The sequence below is a fragment of the Neofelis nebulosa genome, chromosome 6 (assembly GCF_028018385.1).
Source record: "Neofelis nebulosa isolate mNeoNeb1 chromosome 6, mNeoNeb1.pri, whole genome shotgun sequence".
Classification (NCBI taxonomy): domain Eukaryota; kingdom Metazoa; phylum Chordata; class Mammalia; order Carnivora; family Felidae; genus Neofelis; species Neofelis nebulosa.
The window spans coordinates 120,439,444-120,461,161 of record NC_080787.1 but is presented as its reverse complement, the minus strand read 5'-3'; the positions used below and the strand labels follow the sequence as shown (position 1 = coordinate 120,461,161).

At 36.6% G+C, this 21,718-nt stretch overlaps 1 protein-coding gene across 3 annotated transcripts in view; it reads right to left on the bottom strand.

The window, feature by feature from the left end:
* Window positions 1-21,718, bottom strand: part of LAMA2 (laminin subunit alpha 2) — a 619,529-nt gene that overhangs the window by 95,063 nt on the left and 502,748 nt on the right. For all 3 annotated transcript variants that reach the window (XM_058735217.1, XM_058735218.1, XM_058735219.1), the window contains one exon: window positions 5,095-5,197. In XM_058735217.1, coding sequence (XP_058591200.1) covers window positions 5,095-5,197 — 103 coding nt within the window. The remainder of the gene's footprint in view (window positions 1-5,094; window positions 5,198-21,718) is intronic.

Here is a 21,718-nt window from a genome sequence, read left to right as displayed (position 1 = left end):
TTTTGACCTTCCTGGTAATGAGAGATTTCTGCTACCTTGGGTGTTCATCCACTTATTCATTTATCAAGCATTTGTTAGAATCATTAAGTGTCACTGTGTCACCTTCTTAACTATGGAAGAAGCTCAGTGTTTTTATCCAGCTATGCGTAAAAGCGTAGGCTTTGGAGCCAGACTAATTGTGGGCTAAAGTGTTGGTCCCACTGTACAAACGTGGTATAATTCAAATTGCTGGTGTTTATTCAAATCAAATGATTTTGTTTTATATATGAGAGGTGGCCAGCCTTACTAAATTACATAATATATGATTGTGTTACACAATTTTTAAATTTTATTATTTTACATGATATATTTTCTTCTATGAACATTTTAAGAACATTGGAGGTACAATTTTCCTCAAATCACTTTACTCTTAGTTTTTCACCCACCTATACAGTCCTTTGTCTTCTTAATACTGAGATTTCCAAAAAGTCTGCCCTCTAGGTCAACCTCACAACCCAGGGCAGGAAGCTGAGGCCTTGCAGAAGGATGGGCAGCTGCATAAGGAAGAAAGCTGGGCAAAAGTGAGACCCTGCTTCCTGTCCCTGGCCTCCTGTCACTGACTTGATGAGGTTGCTATGCCAGTCTTCCCACATTTTGTACTTCTATCCCTCCTTCATGATGTTATTCCTATGTTTCCTTTTCCCCAGATGCTGTCACCACTTTGAGATATGTCCGATCTCTGATTGCCTATTTTGCCCAGACATGTATATTAGAGTTCCTGTTCGTGGGAACCTCTGAGGTCACTTAATGGGCGGGTCTACAGGGAAGCATATTACTGAGAAACCTTGCCCTTAACTCAAAGGGCCAAATGAGGTCTTGTTCATCATGGGCACAGTGCTTGAAAGGCCCTCAGTAAATTTCAGGTGCAACTGAATATGCCCTTCCTCCCACTAGAGAAAGGGCCATAATAGGAAATCTGAGGAGAGGAGGGAAGGGGTCCTTGTGTGGTGGCAGGATATCCAAAGACTTAAGATACCAAAATAGAGGCAAATCCTCTCTTCAGCCAGCGTAACAAGAAACCAAAATGACCAGACATTAAAACACACTTATGGTACCTCTAGGACAAGCTCTGAAGCCCGACTGTGAGCTTGCTCATTTTGTTTTGGCCAGCAAGGTATTCTAGAAGAAATTGAATTAGAATACCTTCAAGTAAGGCAAGTACTGTCTGGTCCAACAATTCCTACTTGTCCATATCTGCCACTACTTCGTCACTTTACATTTGAACTTCTACACCAAGCCCAACCTGATTTCATTATCTTGGTTTTTCTCTATTCACACTCCGAAGGAGGAACTACAGCTCTGTATGAAAACTCAGCAATTTCTATGGGAAAAGGTTGTTTTGTTCTTCAGACTATGGGAGACTAGGGGATCCAGGCTCAATTTCATCGATTTAATCCAAGAATTGTTTTTTTTTTTTGTCAATGGAACAGATTTTGTCTTTCATATGCCTATCTTTAGAAAGGCTGATTTTGGCAAATGGTAGTATGTGAATTCAAAGGCGGTACATGTTTAGTAATGAAAGAATGCTTTGGACAAAATTTAACTCCTGCATCATACTTTGGTTTAACAGCACTACAGCATTTCTGTTTATTCTTTTTTTTTTTTTTTCTAATCTAAAATAACATTGTAGAATCTTACCAGGTTAGTAATTACAACTGTATTACATTCATGAAGGGAGAACTTTTCTGATATACTTGTCTGGACTGAAAGCCCAAGTGTTAGGAGGATCAGAGCATAGAAGAAAAATATTGATTAATCTGATAAAAGTTCATGTTTGGGATAATTTTGTTACTGTTCTTTGTGCTGGACAGTACTATGCGTCATGCAATTCACCAAATCAATATGTCTGTGTTTGGGAATAGATCTTTTTATTTCATATGAGTGTCATCCAGTTTATAGAAATGTTATCTATTCACTCATAAGTGATTGATGTCACTTATTTGTATGAATACAAAAATTAAGGATAAATTAAGAAGTAAATAATATTGAAAACTTACTCTATGTAAGATAAGGTACATAATTGTAAAATATTAGTATTCTCAACCTTGTAATATCCCATCCTTGACTTCATTACTTGCCTTATACACATTCCATGAGAACTTAACTGGCTATTTTATTGACAAAATCTCTTGTCAATCTGCAAAGTAGTGTTAATTCACCTGCTGTTATTAATTCATCTTCTAACTCTTCTCGATCATCAATATGTCCCAAGTTCCATATCCATCAAGGAAATGATTTTTACCTCCATAGACATTCAATCAGTGTAGACTGGTTTCCAATTTCAACTGTGTACAAGGGCAAATTTACTTTTAACAAATGTATATTCAAAAATTTTAAAGCAAAACAAATTGCTCCTGGCAAGTTCAGACTCCCTCCAGGCAAGGGCAGCATGAAAATGGCAGGGAGAAGCACTAAGTCATTTGTGACTAAAGCACGAACTAACCGGATTGTACCAAATTGAACCAAGTAACAAATTAGAAATACAGAGGGTATACTGGCCTCCCCATTTTTATTCCTTCTCACTGCAGGCACCAGAGAAAGGGAAATGACTAAATCTCGATTTTAATAGCTGCTGTCAAGAGTTTTGCTCTGTAGGGCCTATTTCAGCAGTTCCTGGTGGTAATATATGGCATTTCTCTGATTAACAGCCATTTTATAACTTGTGTAATTGGCCACAAATCAGGGGAATGTCATAATGTAGCAAGAAAACATTCCCATCTCCGTCAGAGCCTTGGCTTGGATTTTTGGAGAAATTATTACAGGAGTAGTTTGTGGGTTTTCATTACTTTAAATAATGTACTACCTGAAGTACAAAAAAAGACATTTAAACTAATGAACATTTCTGTCTCCTAGCCCTTTGTACTATGCCTGTCTTTAGACTTCTTTTTTGTTTTTAGGAAAAAAAAATACTCTAAAGATTGAATTATTTCTTCATTTTTATAACACCAGTATTTTTAGGAAAACAGAGGGAAGGGCAGGGTTGGGAGTGAGGTGCGGTGACTCAGGCATTCATCTCAGGAGTAAAATTTAAAGGGGCACTTTAATCAAATGAAAAATATTTTGATGTAGTATCTTAAAAATTAAAACTAATTCAAAGAAGATCTATGATACACAAAATATTAAACTTTGAAATCAAAAAGGATCTGACCCCCCACTTGCATGACCTAACCTCACTCACTTCACCTTAATCCTAGCTCTGAGCAAAGGTATTGGATGGGAAAGAGTGGCCGCAAAGTAATGAGGTCAATTTGACTTGTCCAAAAGGAAAATAGGTTTGGATTCTATTGTTACTCTTCAGGTTAGGATAAGAGCAAGTCCTACATAGAACTACATAGAACTATGTTTATAGAGGTTTCTTTCACCTGTGACACACAGTCCAAATTATACAGTACCACGTATAATGCAGGCAGGAGTTGTAATTTCCTACTGGCCTCTATTAGAGACAATGGACAATTAGTTTAAAGCATGACAAATGTAAATGCTTATAAAACCTCTTTTGTTTCGAAGGTTAGTAAAGACGAGTACCATTCTTTTTAAACATTTTTTTTCGAATATATGTTTCTTTCCTGATTTGAGCTAGTCACGGTGATATTCTACACCAGAAATGCAAAGTTAAGAAGAAGAGAGCGTGTCTGTCCTCAAGAAGATGGGATATAAGTACAAGGTTGCTATGGGCTGACAAGTCTATAAGAAAGGTAGGCAGTGAGAAGGGGCATGTAGTTCAGATGGAGTGTCTAGTTGCCTGGAGATGACATTTGAGCTTAATTTTGAAGCTCTGGTGGAAGGTAATTAAATGAAAAAGAACGAAAGGTGGGGAAGCATTCCAAAGAGAAGGATCGATACTCTGAAATATGGAGGCTTGGAATGGTAGTATATTTTGGAAAGACTGAGTATTTCAGTAAGGTTGGGGCCATGCATGCAAGCCAGAAAATGGTAAGGAATGAGATGGCAGAGAGAAACGGGAGGCAACTGAAATAAAAAAAAAAACAAACCAGGAGATATTTGAATGAAATAATAAATATAATAGCTTACCTAGAGAGCAGCTATATTGAGTAATACATTTTTAATGCAAAGCCCATAATGTACTGACGTAGATATTTTATGTACTTTGATGACTGAATTAGGAATAAAACACAAGAAAAATGTACTTAAAAAGCATGAAAACTTTTCGGGAAATGTGACCACTATCAAATTGAAAGTTTCATAAGGACATTTGTATGATGTCTAATTCATTCCTTTGTGACTATTATTTCTGAAGCCAAAACAAGTGGGATTTAGTAATCTTAAACGCTTGTTATGCTTTAATTTAAAACTCACTACTCTGGGGCGTCTGGGTAGCTCAGTCAGTTAAGCGTCTGACTCTTGATCTCAGCTCAGGTCATGATCTCATAGTCATGAGATCGAGTCCCATGTGGGGCTCTGTGCTGAGTGTGGAGCCTGCTTGGAATTTTCTCTCTCTCTCTTTCTCTCTCCCTCCCTCCCTCTCCCTCTGCCCCTCTCTTGCTCACACACTCTTTCTTTCCTTTCTCTCTCTCTCTCTCTAAAAAATGATAAATTAATTTTAAAAAAGTTACTATACTTTAGATATAGGCAATATGATGTTATGTAAATTAGGTTAAAAATTATGAAATATTGCCCAGTGCAAAATGAGATATGATGTCAAAATACTGAAAAGCTGCATTAAATCCAGGTAATAAAAATAATCATAAAAATCATCGTGAAATAATTTCACTTTTCCAATAGTGTGACAAAATATCCTACCAATTAGAAATATAATTATTTCTTGGGTTGGCTCTTGGGTTGGCTCAGTGGGTTAAGCGGCTGACTCTGGATTTTGGTTCAGGTCATGATCTCATGGTTTTTGAGGTAGAACCTGGCATTGTGCTCTGTGCTGACAGCATAGAGCCTGTTTGGGATTCCCTCTCCCTCTCTCTCTCTCTCTGTGTCCCCTGCCCCCACTCACACGTGTGTGTGCGCACTCTCTCAAAATAAACATTAAAAAAACAAACTACAATTAATCTGAAAATAATAATAATAAAGAGAGGTCATACTAACCTTTGACATCATTTGCTAACTTCTTGGCTTCATTAAGAACCCCAAAGCTTTTCTGAAGAGAACCTTTGGCTCCTTCCTTTAATGAACCCTGAGGACCTGTTGCCTGTGGACAGAGAAAGAGTGTCACATATCAACAACCATAGAATTATGGAGTAGACATATCTGGCCGGCAGCAGTATACAGATTTACTTCCAGGGAGGCCTTCTGGGCTACAGAATTATAAATTAGCACATATTGGTGATTAAAGTCAGGAGGCTATCTATTGGGAGAGGAGAAGAAGAGCTAGAACAGAACCCTCAGGAATCCTAACATGTGAGGGGCAGGTTCAGAAAGTGGAGCTTGCAAGGTACCTGGGATACCAGAGCGAAAAGAGAAACCAGGAAAGCATGATACTATGGAAGTCAAGAGATGCAGAGGTGGCTCAAAGCATGATGGTTGGCAGTGTTGCAAGGATACAATTGGTCAGAATTAAATGCTATACAATAGTTGAGCAGATGAATAACCGAACACATCTATTGACTTAATCCCTAATCACATTTTACTTGAGTTGTGTGGTAAGGGGGGGGGGGGAAGTTCTTATCTCCTTCAAATGAGGAAGAACACCACTCCCTTTAAAAACACATCTCCTACAGCAAAACGAAGTCTTCTAAATAACAATCTCTGAGCTAAAATCATCTCCCAGCAAAGATGTATTTGTGGAGGCTTGACTTAAAAGAGATGACAAAAAGATAGCAGCATGATATGGGAAAAGGATCGTTTAACCTAATGTCTAGTTATCTGTCTTAATAGTGTTTGTTCCTTAGCAATCATCACATAATACACATATATCATCACATAATACATTTATACCAAGAGATAAATCAAATAGGATCCTATGTGTAAAGTTTAAATTGGAAAAGTATTTCAGGAAGCAGAAGAGCTAGAGAATGCTAAATATACTTACTGTTGAAGTTATAAAGCTAATTCAGGTTATCCCAGACCTAACACTCTTAAAAGATACCTGCAAGTGCCTCAGTAACGTGTTTTTGTTTGTTTGTTTTTAAATCAGTCACATTATTTGAGCATTAAACTAGGAAAGATTACAGAACTTGATACCGTTGTGGTAAAATTTACTTTCAGGTATTCTCCTAACAAACTTTAATCTAAATGAGTCAGTCAGAGAAAGAGAAATACCATTATGATTTCATTCATATGTGGAATTTAAGAAACAGAACAGATGAACATAGGGAAAGGAAAAAAGAAGAGAGGGCGGCAAGCCATAAGAAACTCTTAACTATGGAGAACAAATTGAGGGTTGATGGAGGGAGGTTAGCAGGGGATGGGCTAAATGGACAATGGGTATTAAGGAGAGCACTTCATTGTGATGAATCACTAAATTCTACTCCTGAAAATAATATTACACTATTATGTTAACTAAAATTTAAATAAAAACTTGAGGGGCACCTGGGTAGCTCAGTTGGTTATTTGACTCTTAATTTTGTCTCAGGTCATGATTTCAGGGTTGTGGGATCAAGCTCCGTATCAGGGCTCAGTGTGGAGCTTGCTTAAGATTCTCTCTTTCTCTCCCTCTACCCTTCTCCCCTGCTAGCACGCTCTCTCTCTCTAAAATAAAAAATGTATATATAAAAAATTAAAAAACCCAAACTTGAAACATTGATAAAAATAAAGATAAAAAAAAATAATCTGTTCACAGAACAGGTATCTACAAAAGGACATACTGGATACATCTAGATAAATAAAAAGGGAAATGGCGCATATATATCTAGCACTTGCATAAAGAGATTTCTGATAACCCCAGAAAATTATTCTATGGAAAATGGACAGTCTCTTCAACTGAGAACACAGAAATTCTTAGGCCTATAATTTCTCTTGGGAATTAGATACAGTAACATCATATAGTTTCATTTATTAAAAAAAATAAAAAAGGTAAGCGCATCAGTATAAGTGGCACAAATCCAGTGTTCTTTACTCAAAAAAAAAAAAATAAGTCTTAGTTCTTTACTAAGGTCCTATATTTGTTCCAAACTTACATTCCATTCTTACTCCCTTGGTTACAGGTTTTCTGGATCAAAACAGATCAGAGAAAGGAAATTACAAAAAAAGAAGGATGAAGATTCTCTAAATAGGCACATGAAAACAGCAGAAGTGACAGCTGACAATCTGTCTGACAATAGGAAGGAGAAGTTATCAAGTAGAGAAAAAAATGTAAGGCTCCGAAGTCCAAATCAATTTGGATAGGGATAAAGTAGGTTTCAGTAGCTGCCCGTGTAATTGTAGTAAAATAACTAATGTTGATAATGATGATCCTGAGTCATCCAGATCATATGGGTCACTCATAGCACTAGACAAAAATAGACCAAGATAGAAAGGAAGGAAGGAAAGAAGGAAACAGCTTTCCCTGCAGCCTTGAGATGTGAATGTCTTTCTACAAGAATATAATCTGGCAAGCATTTAACAACCAAAATTTTAAAGCTAATCTTGGATATGCAAAGTGAGGCATGGGGGTAAAGGAAGGAGAGAAAGTTGATTCGCTGCACATAAGAAAATTAATGAAATGAGGTAAGAGAAAAGAGGGGAAGAATCAGACAACATGGAAAGAGGCTAAAGTTTGAGCTGTGAGGGACTATGGATAGTGGTGACCAGTCTTCATTTTTTTCTACCCTTTTACAGATTTCAACAGTTTTATTAAGGGATAAACTTCACATATTTAAAATTTACAGTTTGATAAGTTTTGACATATATACACCCACGAAACCATCAGGACAATCAAGGTAGAGAAACCATCCATTCCCTCTTGATTTCTCCCTTGCACCCCTCCTTGACTTCCTCTCAACTCTACACAAACACTGCTTCTCCTTTCCATCACTGTTCATTTGCATTTAATAAAATATTACAGAAGTGGACTCATCTAGCTTGTTCTTTTTTGTTTGGCTTCTTTCACTCAGCATAATTATTTCAACATTTGTCCATGCTGTGTATCAATATGTGATCCTTCTAAAAATTAAATGGATATGCCCTAATCTATTCATTCACCTCTTGTTGGACATTTGGGCTATCTCCAACATTGGCCATTCTAAATTGAGTTTCTAGGAGCATTTGTGTACAAGTCTTTACGTGAACATATGCCTTCATTTCTCCTGGAATGAATACCTAGAAGTGGAGTAGTTAGATGATATGGTGGTATGTTTCAGTTTTTGAGAAACTACTACCCTGCTTTCCAAATTATTCGTGCTACTTTAAATTCCCACCAGCAGAGTTAAATTTATCTACATCCTTGCTAATAATACTTGATGTAGTCAGTCATTTTAAGTTTTAGACATGCTATGGATGTGTATATCATTTTGGTTTTAATTTGCATTTTCCTTGTGACTAATAATGTTGAACACCTTTTAATATACTTATTCCATCTGTTTAAATCTTTTGCCCATTTTTTTTTATTGGGTTATTTGTTGTTACTGAGTTTTTTTTTTTTAATTTTTTTTTTCAATGTTTTTTATTTATTTTTGGGACAGAGAGAGACAGAGCATGAATGGGGGAGGGGCAGAGAGAGAGGGAGACACAGAATCGGAAACAGGCTCCAGGCTCCGAGCCATCGGCCCAGAGCCTGACGCGGGGCTCGAACTCACGGACCGCGAGATCGTGACCTGGCTGAAGTCGGACGCTTAACCGACTGCGCCACCCAGGCGCCCCTGTTGTTACTGAGTTTTAAAAGATATCAATGCATAGTTTGAATACAAATCCTTTATCAGATATATAATTTGCAAATATATATTCCCTCAGTTTGTATCTTAACACATGCTTAGATTTGAATTATAATAATTTCGTCAAGAATTTTTACATCTATATTTATAAGGGATATTGATATATATATTTGGTAATGTCTTTGTCTCGTTTGTACTAGAGTGATACTGGCCTCATGGAATGAGGTGGGACATGGTTTATTCTCTTCAATTCTCTGAAGAATTTATTACTTCTTCCTTAAATGCTTCATGGAATTCACTAGTGAAGTCATTTGGAGCTGAATTGTGTGTGTGTGTGTGTGTGTGTGTGTGTGTGTGTGTGTAATGTTTTTAAGTACAAATTCAATTCTTTAATGAACTTTCAAGTTATTTATTTGTAAGTGAATTTTGGTGATTTGTAATTTTCACAGAATCTGTCCATTTCATTCAAACTGTTGAATTTCTGGCATAAAGTTGTATATTACTGTCTGAAGAAGTTTTAATGACTTTACCTCTTTATTCCTGATATCAGATACTGATTTTTTTTCTGATCAGTCTGATTATCAACGTATTTATCTTCCACTGAATCCTGGTACCTTTCGCCAGCAACACGACTGCAACCTGACTGAAGTCCATCTGTTGATAGACTTCCCTGCCACTAATTTCTTATCTTCTTGCATTAATGAGTATGACCTCCCTTTTGCTCCAAAGCATCTTGTCTTTCCTGCTTTTCAGGAAGCCAATGATTTCTTCCTGGGTTTTCTGTCAACCACTCCTTGCTCAGGTAAGGAAAAGAAAGGCAAGGAGGCAGGACATTTTGATGTGTGGGGAGCTGGAAAAGTATTTCATTTGCAAAGGCCTGGAGAGTTTATGAAGGGCAGTATGAAGAAGTAAAGCTGTTAGGTTAGGGTCCATTTCTGGAAAGCTTGAATATTAGGCTGAGCAATAAGCAATGTGGAGTCATTGAAAGTTTCTGAGTAGAGGGTATGGTCAGAGCCTTAGTCCCAGAAGGTGAACTGGGAAGGTTTATGGGAGAAAAAAGAGACACCGGTTGGCTATTATGATAGTATAGGCTAGAGAAAAGGGAATTGTAACCTCAGGCAAGGGCAGTGGAAATGAATGAGAGTTTGGGTTCAAGGGATGTGGAGGAATGAGATAGGTTTCAGTGTTTCAAGAAGCACTCCAAAATATTAAAGTAGAGGAATGATGGCATACAACTGTCAGTTATAAACAGTATATCAACCACCCAGGTTTAAGAGACAAGCCTTCCATATGATAACAGAATGAAAAATACTAACGTGTTATGGATGAACGGAATTGTTTCAACTCATTGGAATTTGAAGAGTTCCTTTTCCAACATTGCTTAGTAAGTCACCGAAGCACATCAACAATATCAGGACAGGTGATGAAGCAGCATTTTCCAAGCTAATTACACTTCATACATATTCATAAGCATTGCATCTGAGTTTCTGAGCTGTGTCTACGGCATATGTGAAGTATAAATGAGGTTCTTAGAGTTGCACGATATGTGTTTCTTGCTTTTTAGAAACTGTATTTTTAGGGGCGCCTGGGCGGCGCAGTCGGTTAAGCGTCCGACTTCAGCCAGGTCACGATCTCGCGGTCCGTGAGTTCGAGCCCCGCGTCAGGCTCTGGGCTGATGGCCTGGAGCCTGTTTCCGATTCTGTGTCTCCCTCTCTCTCTGCCCCTCCCCCGTTCATGCTCTGTCTCTCTCTGTCCCAAAAATAAATAAAAAACGTTGGAAAAAAAAAATTAAAAAAAAAAAAGAAACTGTATTTTTATAAAGTTCTTTCTCTGTGTGTGCATATATGTATGTGTATATATATATATATATATATATATATATATATATAAATGTTTATTATACACAATAAAATATGTGTAGGTTGCTGTATGCTTTTATTAATAAGTATTTATAGAAAACATGAGCTAATTTAAGACATTATTAGAAAAGGAAAGATACAGGGGTAAAAAGAAACAATAATGTCTACAAAGATTTTACAAAGGATTTTGCACTTAATTGGCTTTTGATACATGTTAGTTTTCTTCTTCCTATTATCTGTTAAATATTCATAGTGACTCTTGATGAAGTATCATGTCACTGATTAATAGATGAAGGAACTGATTGATTTACCAAAAGAAAGTTTTTAGCTGTCTCAAACACCTGAGTAAGCTCTGTTTATTCAAATATGGAGAGACCTGCCTTGCTTACTGGAACTGTAGTGGAGAAAAAACAAAAAATCCCTTATAAAGAAAGTGATTCTTACCATAACGGAGCATGGAAATATCACAATGTTTTGTTGTCAGAAGAGGCTCTATTAGGAGAAGAAGATGTGAGTATGGGACCTGAAGTTAAGCTTCTTTCAAAGGCAAATTTGAAAGCTATTGTTTATATTACCTTCTATGTTACACTTTTATTATTTTTCTAAATGGTTCTCAAATAATTTTATTTCTTTCTCTTTCTCTCTCTCTCTCTCTGAATTCATTGGAAGAGTTGGCTCTAAAGACAGATGTAGGATATTTCTTTTGTTTTTATTTGTTAGAGAAAGTAGTAATTTAAAATTCATCAGCATGGTTTGTGAATTATTCCATTGCTTTCTACACAATAATTTATTTTATAAGCTAAGTCTTGCATATTTCCAAAGGGGATAATGGGCAAAGATATTACATAACCTAGATGATTTTAAGTTTAAAATCTTTTTAATAAAGAAAACTGTTCAGAATGTGCAGGGATACATGTAAATGCTGATGATTAGCTGTAACGTATTTATACGAAGTACATATCAGGAGAAACTTATATTCAGGTATCTTAGACTGCTGTTAAAAATTGGGGAGAAATTTTTTACTATGGTAAAATCATTCTCAGAAGGAATGGTGGAATCTAAACCTATATACATTGTGGAAGATACAATTTTTGAGAATGTTGAAAAAATGTGCATGTGATGTTAATTAAATATAATTATACATTAAGCTACAAAACAGTTATGTAAAATCACCCATTCCCAGAAAAGCTACTTGCATAGGAAAAGGTATAGACAGATAAACAACATTATAAAAGTTTTATATTTTCTCCCTCTTGCTTGTCTGTATTTTCTACTTTTCTATAACAGATATGACCTGCTTTTGTAATAATTAAAAATATCATAGACAATTTTAAAATAAGGAAATCACTGTGTGCTGATTTTAAAAGTATTTTAATATAACCTATATTAAAAAAATACTACAGGATATTAAAACAAAATAGTAAATAAAAAGTGAGCATGAACAACCCAGAGAGATGGCCTCAATCAGAAATCTGTTGAAAGGCGGTCGATGCTGGCCTTGCACACTTTGCCCTGAAATGGGATGAGGGATTAGATGAATCTCTGTGGAAGACTGAAAGCAAGTGAGCATACAGAGGAGACCTGGATGAAACAGGAATCCTCCACAGTGCACATTTAGAATTTGCGACCGTCAAGTTTCAGCTTGATGAGAACACCAAGAAGGACAATCAAGAGAGGATTTAAAGCACAGAGCTAAGTGAGAATAGGTTTTCACCAATTACAGCATGACGGCCACTGCTCCAGCACCTATAGGTGGCACTGGCTTGCTGCAGTGAGGCAGGAACTGCACAAGCTGTTGAAAGCAGGATCAGCAGAAACTACGGGGAATCTTGATTTTGAGTCAAGGCAATGGAGCAGTGTCTATGGGGTTGGAGAACATTCTCAGAGGGCATAAGATTTTTTTTTCCAATTAATGTAAAGTCAAACCCAGCATGGTAATTTCACCTCTTGACTATTACACTTATATTTTGAAATCCTAAATAGTTCTGAGAGTACAGCTGCCTTGAATGAAATTAGTTCTCACCTATGTTGCATTATACCATCACCCCAAAGAGTTGCTATGTTTCGGACTGATGACATAAACCCTTTGGTTTTTAGCATTTATACCCTGAATTTTTAAACATGTTTAATGCTAGATCATAAAATCACACTTTGCTTCTTTGTTTCCACTAGAGTTTTTTCAAATCATTGACTCAAATGAACATATCACATACAGAGAAAATCACTAAAATCAGGGTGGCTTAATGAACACTATTTTGACGTACAGATTGAACTTTTTCTAGGTGGCTTAGATACTCACTGACTTTTTCATGTTTGCTATTGTGTGAATCACTTACTTCTTAGATAAGTTGCTGAATTGCTGATGGAGGAAAAAGATACCAGTTTTATTGGCAGATTTAATTGTCATATCAATTATGGATTTATACCATGTTCTCATTAATATTACACTGCTATAAAATTTAAATTCCAATGATTATAGTTATTAATACGAAGTCAAAACTACTGTTTGACTTCTAAAGCAGTGGTTGACAGAATAAAATACAAGTTTTATGTGAGTTAAAATGTACAACTTGACTAACACCATATTTTATTGAGCCTTTTGAATTCAATATGTACTCTGCTAATATTTGCATGGTCCTTTATGTAGGAAATAAAAACTCAAAAATGACCTTGCAAGTATTCTTTATGTATTTTGGTTCATCCAATTATACAAAGCAAATACTAAATAGGACAGACTGGAGAAGATATGACCATACTTCTAAACAAACACTCATTAGAAATGCCTTAATGTTTAATCATACTATTGCAAGATTCACAGTGTTTAACTTTATGGTTCATAGACCAATAGCAATGATGTCAAAAGAATCTTGCTATTATAAGGACTCAAAAACTAATAAGTAAGAAGAAATTATTAGGAATATTAATATTAAAGGAAAGAATAATAATAGGAAAGAAAAGAAAACATAATAAAGGAAAAGAATAAACCAGGAAAAAGTTGAAAAGTATTATTTTTATTAGTAGGACAAATGAAAACATATAATTATTGCTGGTTTGAGGACTGGTTAGAATTCTGATTATCTGATTACCCTTTGTGCTGTTTTTCATAATGCTATTTACACATTAAGTACATTAAATATATGGTTACAGTTTTTAAAAATTTGAAGTAAAAAATTTAAATGTGGACATGCCTAATACCACACACTTAATAAATAATTCATGAGCACCTCTTGTAAGTATTATAACTAGGCCAATGAAGAGTAAGTAATGATCTCACGCAGTTGGAGATCAAATATGAAATCAGTTAAAAAGATTCGGGCTCTAGGGACTATATTTACCATATGAGTCAAGTCAAGGGATGAATCAGAATAGACTACACAACACACTTAATTTGAAAGCAGATCTTCTAATCCCCAAATTCTGTCTTGCTATCTACTTTCTCCAACGAAATTTAGAAATTCCAGTATACCACTAGAACCTAATTCTGACACATTAAAAAGAAAATCCCACATGACATCTACATTGAAACAGATATTCAGACACTATCTCAAACTAAATAGGGAAAGAAAGTAATTTTATTTTTCCTTTCAAATTGCCTTCCTCTTCAACTTTCCTATATCTTGTAGCAATATAACTATCTTGTCAACTGTGAAAATCTGAAGCACCCTGGCCATTCTAGATTTCTGGCATTAGTGTTTGGAGATGGGAGGGGGCTATCTACATTTAGTGATCAGCTCTTGTACATCAGGTATTGCCTATATGAAAATCATGGCACACTGTGTGAGAAAGAGTGAAATATTCAGGGGGTCCATTGTGGCGATCCATGTTTCTGTCCACTAGGGGTCTATTATCAGCTTACATTTTAATTCTGGGGATATCGTTTTCTGGAAAAAGTAGGAAGAAAACAAAACACCACAGTCACCAAAGAGTGGAAAGGCATGCTCCCCCCCCCCCCCCCCCCGTGCACAGCAGGGAGCAAGCAGAGAGACTCAGCATTTTCTTTTTCTTTTTTCTTTTTTTTCAACGTTTTTTATTTATTTTTGGGACAGAGAGAGTCAGAGCATGAACGGGGGAGGGGCAGAGAGAGAGGGAGACACAGAATCGGAAACAGGCTCCAGGCTCCGAGCCATCAGCCTAGAGCCTGACGCGGGGCTCGAACTCACGGACCGCGAGATCGTGACCTGGCTGAAGTCGGACGCTTAACCGACTGCGCCACCCAGGCGCCCCAAGAGACTCAGCATTTTCTAAAGCCCAGGGATCTTGGGGCTGTGCAGTCTGTATCTGACCCAAAGGTTTCCTCAAAGGGGCACTGAAACTGGCCACCTTACTGCTCACCACACCGTGTGCCCGGTGCATCTCACCCAGTGATACACCTTTTTCTGACTCATCCAACCACTCCATGGGTTAGTGGGGACCCTTGAACATACCTTTCCCATGAGGAAGTAAAATATAGGAAGAAAGCAAAAGACTCCTCTGGATTACCTAATTTAAAATCTGAATCTTGAGCAAAAAACACTCTTTTCAGGAAACAGTACCAAGAGACTAAATAAAATGGGAGTAACTGTGCACGGAAGATGGTAGGAATTAAGATGATACGAAGAAAAGGAGGTAAGAGAAAGTGTGTTACCTCAGCAGAGGAATCTTCACTTTAGCAGGGCCAATGTGCTTCCCTAACCACATCAGCAGGGGTCTTCAGATACTTCCTCCCCCTCAATCCACTGCAGTAACTGTACCCTCACCATGCTCAGGAGGGTATAAGCCAGGTTGGGGGCCCACAGAATCTGAAGAAAGCCAGGCCTCGGAAACAACAGGTGAGGGTAAAGGATGAGAATCAGTCATGAGAATAGGAATAGATAATTCCCTGCAAGTCCTTTTGCAGAGTGGAGTGCCCCTCACCCCTTCACGGTTGCACAGAGCAAACAGCAACCAGACATCAAGTGCCCCCAGGGTTCCCCCACTGAAAACAATCCAAGAAGGTCTTTTTTAATGTTTATGTAGTTTTTAGAGGGAGAGAGACAGAGTGCAAACAAGGGAGGGGCAGAGAGAGAGGAAGATACAGAATCCGAAGCAGGCTCCAGGCTCCAAGTTGTCAGCACAGAGCCCAAAGCGGGGCTCGAAACCACAACTGTGAGATTATGATCTGAGCCAAAGTCAGACACTTTACTGACTGAGCCACCTAGGCACCCCTTTGTTTTTTTTTAAAGGTTGTTTGTTTGTTTATTTTGAGAGATAGGGAGCTTGAGCAAGGGAGGGAAAGAGAGAGAGTGGGAGAGGATCCCAAGCAGGCTCTGCACTGACAGCAGGGTTCGATCCAGGAAACATGAGATTACTGGAGCCGAAATCAAGAGTCAGATGCTTAAATGACTGAGCTACCCAAGCGCCCGCCAATCTGAGGGGGTCTTTTAAGGAAATGCTTGTAATTAATCAAAGTTACGGTTATACACAAAATATAAATGTTATTAGCAGGACGATATGGAAGTTAAAACGGTAGAAGTTAGATGGAGGACAGGGAGAAACAGAACTAGAGAAAGGATGAGGGCACAAAGATCTGTATTTTTTTTTTTTTTTAATTTTTTTTTTTCAACATTTTTTTTTTAATTTTTTATTTTTGGGACAGAGAGAGACAGAGCATGAACGGGGGAGGGGCAGAGAGAGAGGGAGACACAGAATGGGAAACAGGCTCCAGGCTCCGAGCCATCAGCCCAGAGCCTGACGCGGGGCTCGAACTCACGGACCGCGAGATCGTGACCTGGCTGAAGTCGGACGCTTAACCGACTGCGCCACCCAGGCGCCCCATAAAGATCTGTATTTTACAGAGTGGGGGGTCCATCATTGATGGACAAGAAATAAAGCTCTAAGTTTAAAAAGTTTAAGTTTAAAAAGAAAACACTAAAGGATCTAGACACAGTAAGGTACGCACATTGGGAGATATGTGGGAAGGAGATGTGATGTGATACAATCTAAGTGAACTTCAGGCCATTTATCATGGCAGTAAGTAAACAGATCATAACCTAAAGTGATGAGTCACCTGATAGCATGATCATAATATTATCAAGAGATATTTAAGGAGACGAAATGGTTGGAAGACTTAGCAATGATTGTACCTGGGGGTGTGAGTTTAAAGGTGAGAAAAGTTAGGTCAGGGGACAGTTGCTTGAAATTACCTGCTTCTCTTTTCAATTTAAAAGCAAATAAAATATGCATGCATCATGAATTTTAAAAGAAAGAAATTTAGGGCCTCTTATTGGTGTGAAGGATGGGGACGGCTGCTTCATTTCCAGGAGCCTTAAGAACCACTTTCCTTATATTTTTCAGGGCAGATATTCCTCAGAACTGATTTTCATTTCCTCTTACTTTCATGTCAGTTAAAACACTTATAATTTAAGTATATTGATAAGAACAGAAATTAATATAGATACCTGTACTCCCATATATATCCAAATATATATATATACTGCTAAAGTGTACTCCCATATCCAAATATATATATATTTGGATTTGGTTCGATATTTTAAGTTTTACATCTCTATTTATGATTGACCTATAGTTTTTCTTTCCTTTTTCAAAACTTTTAAAATATTATTTATTTTGAGAGAGAGAGAATGAATGAATGAATGAATGAATGAATGAGCAGGTGAGGGGCAGAGAGAAAGGGAGACACAGAATCCAAAGCAGGCTCCAGGCTCTGAGCTGTCAGCACAGATCTCAACACCGGGCCCAAATTCATGAACCACTGGATCATGACCTGAGCAAAAGTCAGATGCTTAACTAACTGAGCCATCCAGGTGCCCCTAGTTTTTCTTTTAATACTGTCTTGTACAATGTTCTGCCATCAAGACTATACCAGCCTCATAAAATAAGCCAGGGACTCTGTCATTGTTTTTCTAGTCTTTAAAATGTTTTGGATATTGAGTCCTTGAAATTTTGGTAGACATTATCATTTTGTTATAGGTAGACTATTAACTACTGACTCAACTCATTTAATGACTAGATTTCTACGCAGGTTTACTATTTCTTTTTAGTAAATTTAGATTTATTGCCCACTTCATCAGACACTCAAATTTATTTGAATAATGTTGCTCATGTACTCAAGTACATCCGTATTTATTAAATCTATACTACCTCTAGAGTTATTTCCCGGTCTTCATTCCTAATCCTGTCTATAGGTGTCAGCTCTGCTTAATTATTCTTGTTTTGCCTGTTTACTGCAAGAATCAGCTTTCCATTTTGTCAATCCTAATATTTTTTCTAGGTCATTAATTTCTGCTTTTCTTTTTTTCCCTTTATATATTATTTTTAATTTCTTGAACAGAAACTTTAGATAATTCGTTTCAGTTCTTGTTTTTTCCTAATATCTGCATTTCAAACTTCACTTGCCACTTTAGTGACACTTTATTTGTACTTCACAAATTTAATGTGTAGAAGTTTTATTTCCATTTAGCTATTAAATATTTCATAGTTGTAATTTCAAACTCCATTTTTCTTTGACCCATGAATTACTTTGAAGTGTGATTTTTCTTTAAAACATTTTTGGGGAGCAATCTTTCTGCATAATTTCTTAATTTTATTGCACCATGATCAGAGAATACAGTCTAGGTGCTGCTGGCTCTAGGATTTGCTTGGGGCGCCTGGGTGGCTCAGTCTGTTAAGCCTCCGACTTCGGCTCAGGTCATGATCTCGCGGTTCGTGAGTTCGAGCGCCGCGTCGGGCTCTGTGTGGACAGCTCTGAGCCTGGAACCTGTTTCAGATTCTGTGTGTCCGTCTCTTTCTGCCCCTCCCCCACTCACCCTCTGTCTCTCTCTCTCCTTCAAAAATTAAAAAAAAAAGGATTTGCTTATACTTGTTTTGTGATCTAGTTCATGGTCTTTTTTTTTTTTTTAAGGTTCATGTATGCTTTATATAACGGGGCATATAGAATTAATTATCTAATTGATGTAGAGTTCTATAAGACCATTAAAATAAACTTGTTTATTGTACTTTTCAAATCTCCTTCATCCTTACATCTCCTTGCTTGACCTATGAAGTTTTAAGAGAGAAATGGTAAAACTTCCCACCATTATTGTGGATATGTTGATTTCCTCATTCTGACTTTTGCCTTTATTCATTCTTACTTTTCGGGTTCAAAATTTTTTAATCTTCCTGCTAACTTGATTCTTTTATTATATTGAGAGATTTTTCTTTATCTCTCATAACTTTTTTAAAATGTAAAGCCTATTTTGATTGTTTATTAATATTAGTACACCAGCTTTCTTATGATTAGAGTTACCCTGGTGTATATTTTTTGCATCCCTTCTTTTTCAGTCTTCTGTACCCTAAGAGTTAATGTTATTTTGTGTATGTCATATACAGATGGCTGTGTTTGTTAAACACTTTGAATCCAATATAATATTGTCATAAAACTAGTAATTTTAACCTATATTTATTATGAAGATAACTTGAAACTGAGACATTTAATGGTCATCAAAAATTCTATGTGCCCATTTTTCCTAGCCTCTCTTATAGTTCGATTGAGGCATGTGACTATTCCTGATCAATAGAGCAGATATCGTCCAGGCCAAGGGAGGGAAGAGTAGGCATGTCTCTTTTGTCTCTCTCCCTGCCAGAACAACCTTGGAGGCTATGTAGTATGGTGTAGCTACAAGATGGAGTAGGGTGTTCTGAAACACATTGAGTATGATATGAGAAATCAATTTAGATTGCGATGTAAGCAACTGAATTTTCAGGGGTTATTTCTTGAGGTAGTTAGTAATAATTACGCTGGCCTATATGTATCTTGATTTAATTCTATCACATTTTGTGCTTTATATTTACCATTTATTTTTGCTTGTTTTCTTTTTTTTTTTTTTGCCTTTTATAGAATTGATTGAAAATTTCGCTCTCCACATTTTTTTTTTCTCTTCATTTATTTGGAAAGTATAGCTGTTTGTTATGGTTAAATTTATGTGTCAATTTGGCTAGGCTACGGTATCCAGTTTTTGGTTAGTCTACACCTTGCTGTGAAAGTCTCTCTTAGATGTAATTAACATTTAAATCAGTAGACTTTGAGTAAGGCAGAATACTCTCTATAAAAGGTAGGTAAACCTCATCTAATCAGTTAATTGTCTTAAAAGAAAAGACTGGCATCCCTCAAAAATAAAGAATTCTGCCTCCAGACTATCTCTGGACTTGAGACTACATCAACTCTTCTCTGAGTCCCCATCCTGCTGGGTTGTCTTGAAGAATTCAGACTTGACAGTCCCTCTCCTTAAGACAAATTAATTTCTTTCTTTCTTTCTTTCTTTCTTTCTTTCTTTCTTTCTTTCTTTCTTTCTTTTCTTTTCTTTTCTTTTCTTTTCTTTTCTTTTCTTTTCTTCCTTCCTTCCTTCCTTCCTTCCTTCCTTCCTTCCTTCCTTCCTTTCTTTCTTTCTTTCTTTCCGTCCATCCGTCCATCCGTCCATCCATCCAGCTATCTACATCCTACTGCTTCTGTTTCTCTGGAGAACTCTGATTACTACTACTATTTTTATTTTTCTATAATTATCCTCAATGTTTAATACATATACTTTAAAAAAGATTAAATCTAACCAATTTTTTACTGTCCTCCCAAAATTTTAAGGCTTTAAAAAACTTCTAACCCTGACCATCTGCCCCATTATCATGTTATTATTCTCATGTTTTCCTTATGCTTTTTAAAACAATTCCATACATTTAGTAATTATCATCATTTTGATTTTCATAATGCTTAGATTGTGTACATTTACTTTTTCTGTTCACTTTTCTCTTTAATCCCCAATTTCCTTGATTTTATTGGCATTCCTTTTGAAGTGTGTTTTATAGCTGCTCGGTGAAGGTCTATGATTGGTAAACCCTCAGTTTTTCTCTGAAGATGCCATTATGTTGTCCACCCCTCTAAATGAGGTTTAGCAAGGTATAGGATTTTGAGTTGACCAGCATATTAAATCAGCACCATGAGGATATTAGTCCTTTCTTTTTTGATTGCTATCGTGACTTCAATGGGATATATGCTAACTGACAAATCTTATTCCTTTGGAGATAATCTGCATTTGCTCTCTAGATTATTTTAAGATTTTGTTTTCTTTTTCTATTTGGTCTCTATAAGTTTAACATGGATCTTTCCATGTGTGGACTTATTTTATCATGATTATTTTCCTTAATTTGTGAACTCCTATCTTTCACCAATACTGGAGAATTTTCAGTATCTCTTGACCACTACTCCTCCTCATTCTCACTCTTTTCAACTTCTGGAACTCCTCACAGACTTACATTTTCACAATCTGCATTCTCTGTCTCTGAAGTGCCTTTTATATTTTACCATGTTGGTCGCATTCTGGGAAATGTTTTCAACTCTTTCAATTAACTAATTCTCTTTTCATCTGCTACTAATATGTTGTTTGGTCCTCCCATTCAATTTTTAATTTTAATTACTATATTTTTCAGTTTTAGAAATTTTATCTGTCTCTTTTACAAATTTCCATAGTCTTTAGTTCCTCTTCCATCAATCTTTTCAATTCATTCTTTTAACATTTTAATAATTTAAACACTTTCATTTTATATTCACTTTTAGATTTTTCAATAATCTCAGGGTCGTGTTAAGGACTTTACCTACCTATCCTCACTCCTACTTGATTATTTATATTGTATCTAAAGACTAATTTTCTGCATCTTCTTAGATGCTCTAGAGGTTTCAATAGCCAGGACTAGTACTCCCTCCATTAATGTCTCAGCTTGGAAAGTCTTCTACCATATGAATGGTATAAATTTGGACTTCAATCCATAGGCTTGTGATTTTAGCATCTTATGAGAGACATTTTTCACAATGAGGGCATAAAAAGAAACAAGGCTTCTCGGAATGTTCCTGAACTGGAAGGCATGAGTGTTCACTGATGAAGACAATTGTTCCAGAGTCTCATGTTTTTACATACTTTCAGTCAGAGACTTCTCCTCTTGTAGGTTCAAGGTGATGGCTGGGATGTCATCTCTCCCTGCCTGGTGTTTAAAATCCCAGTCCCTAGACATCAGGAACTATATTTATGTTCCAAATTCATTGAGCTACAAAGATGCCAGCTC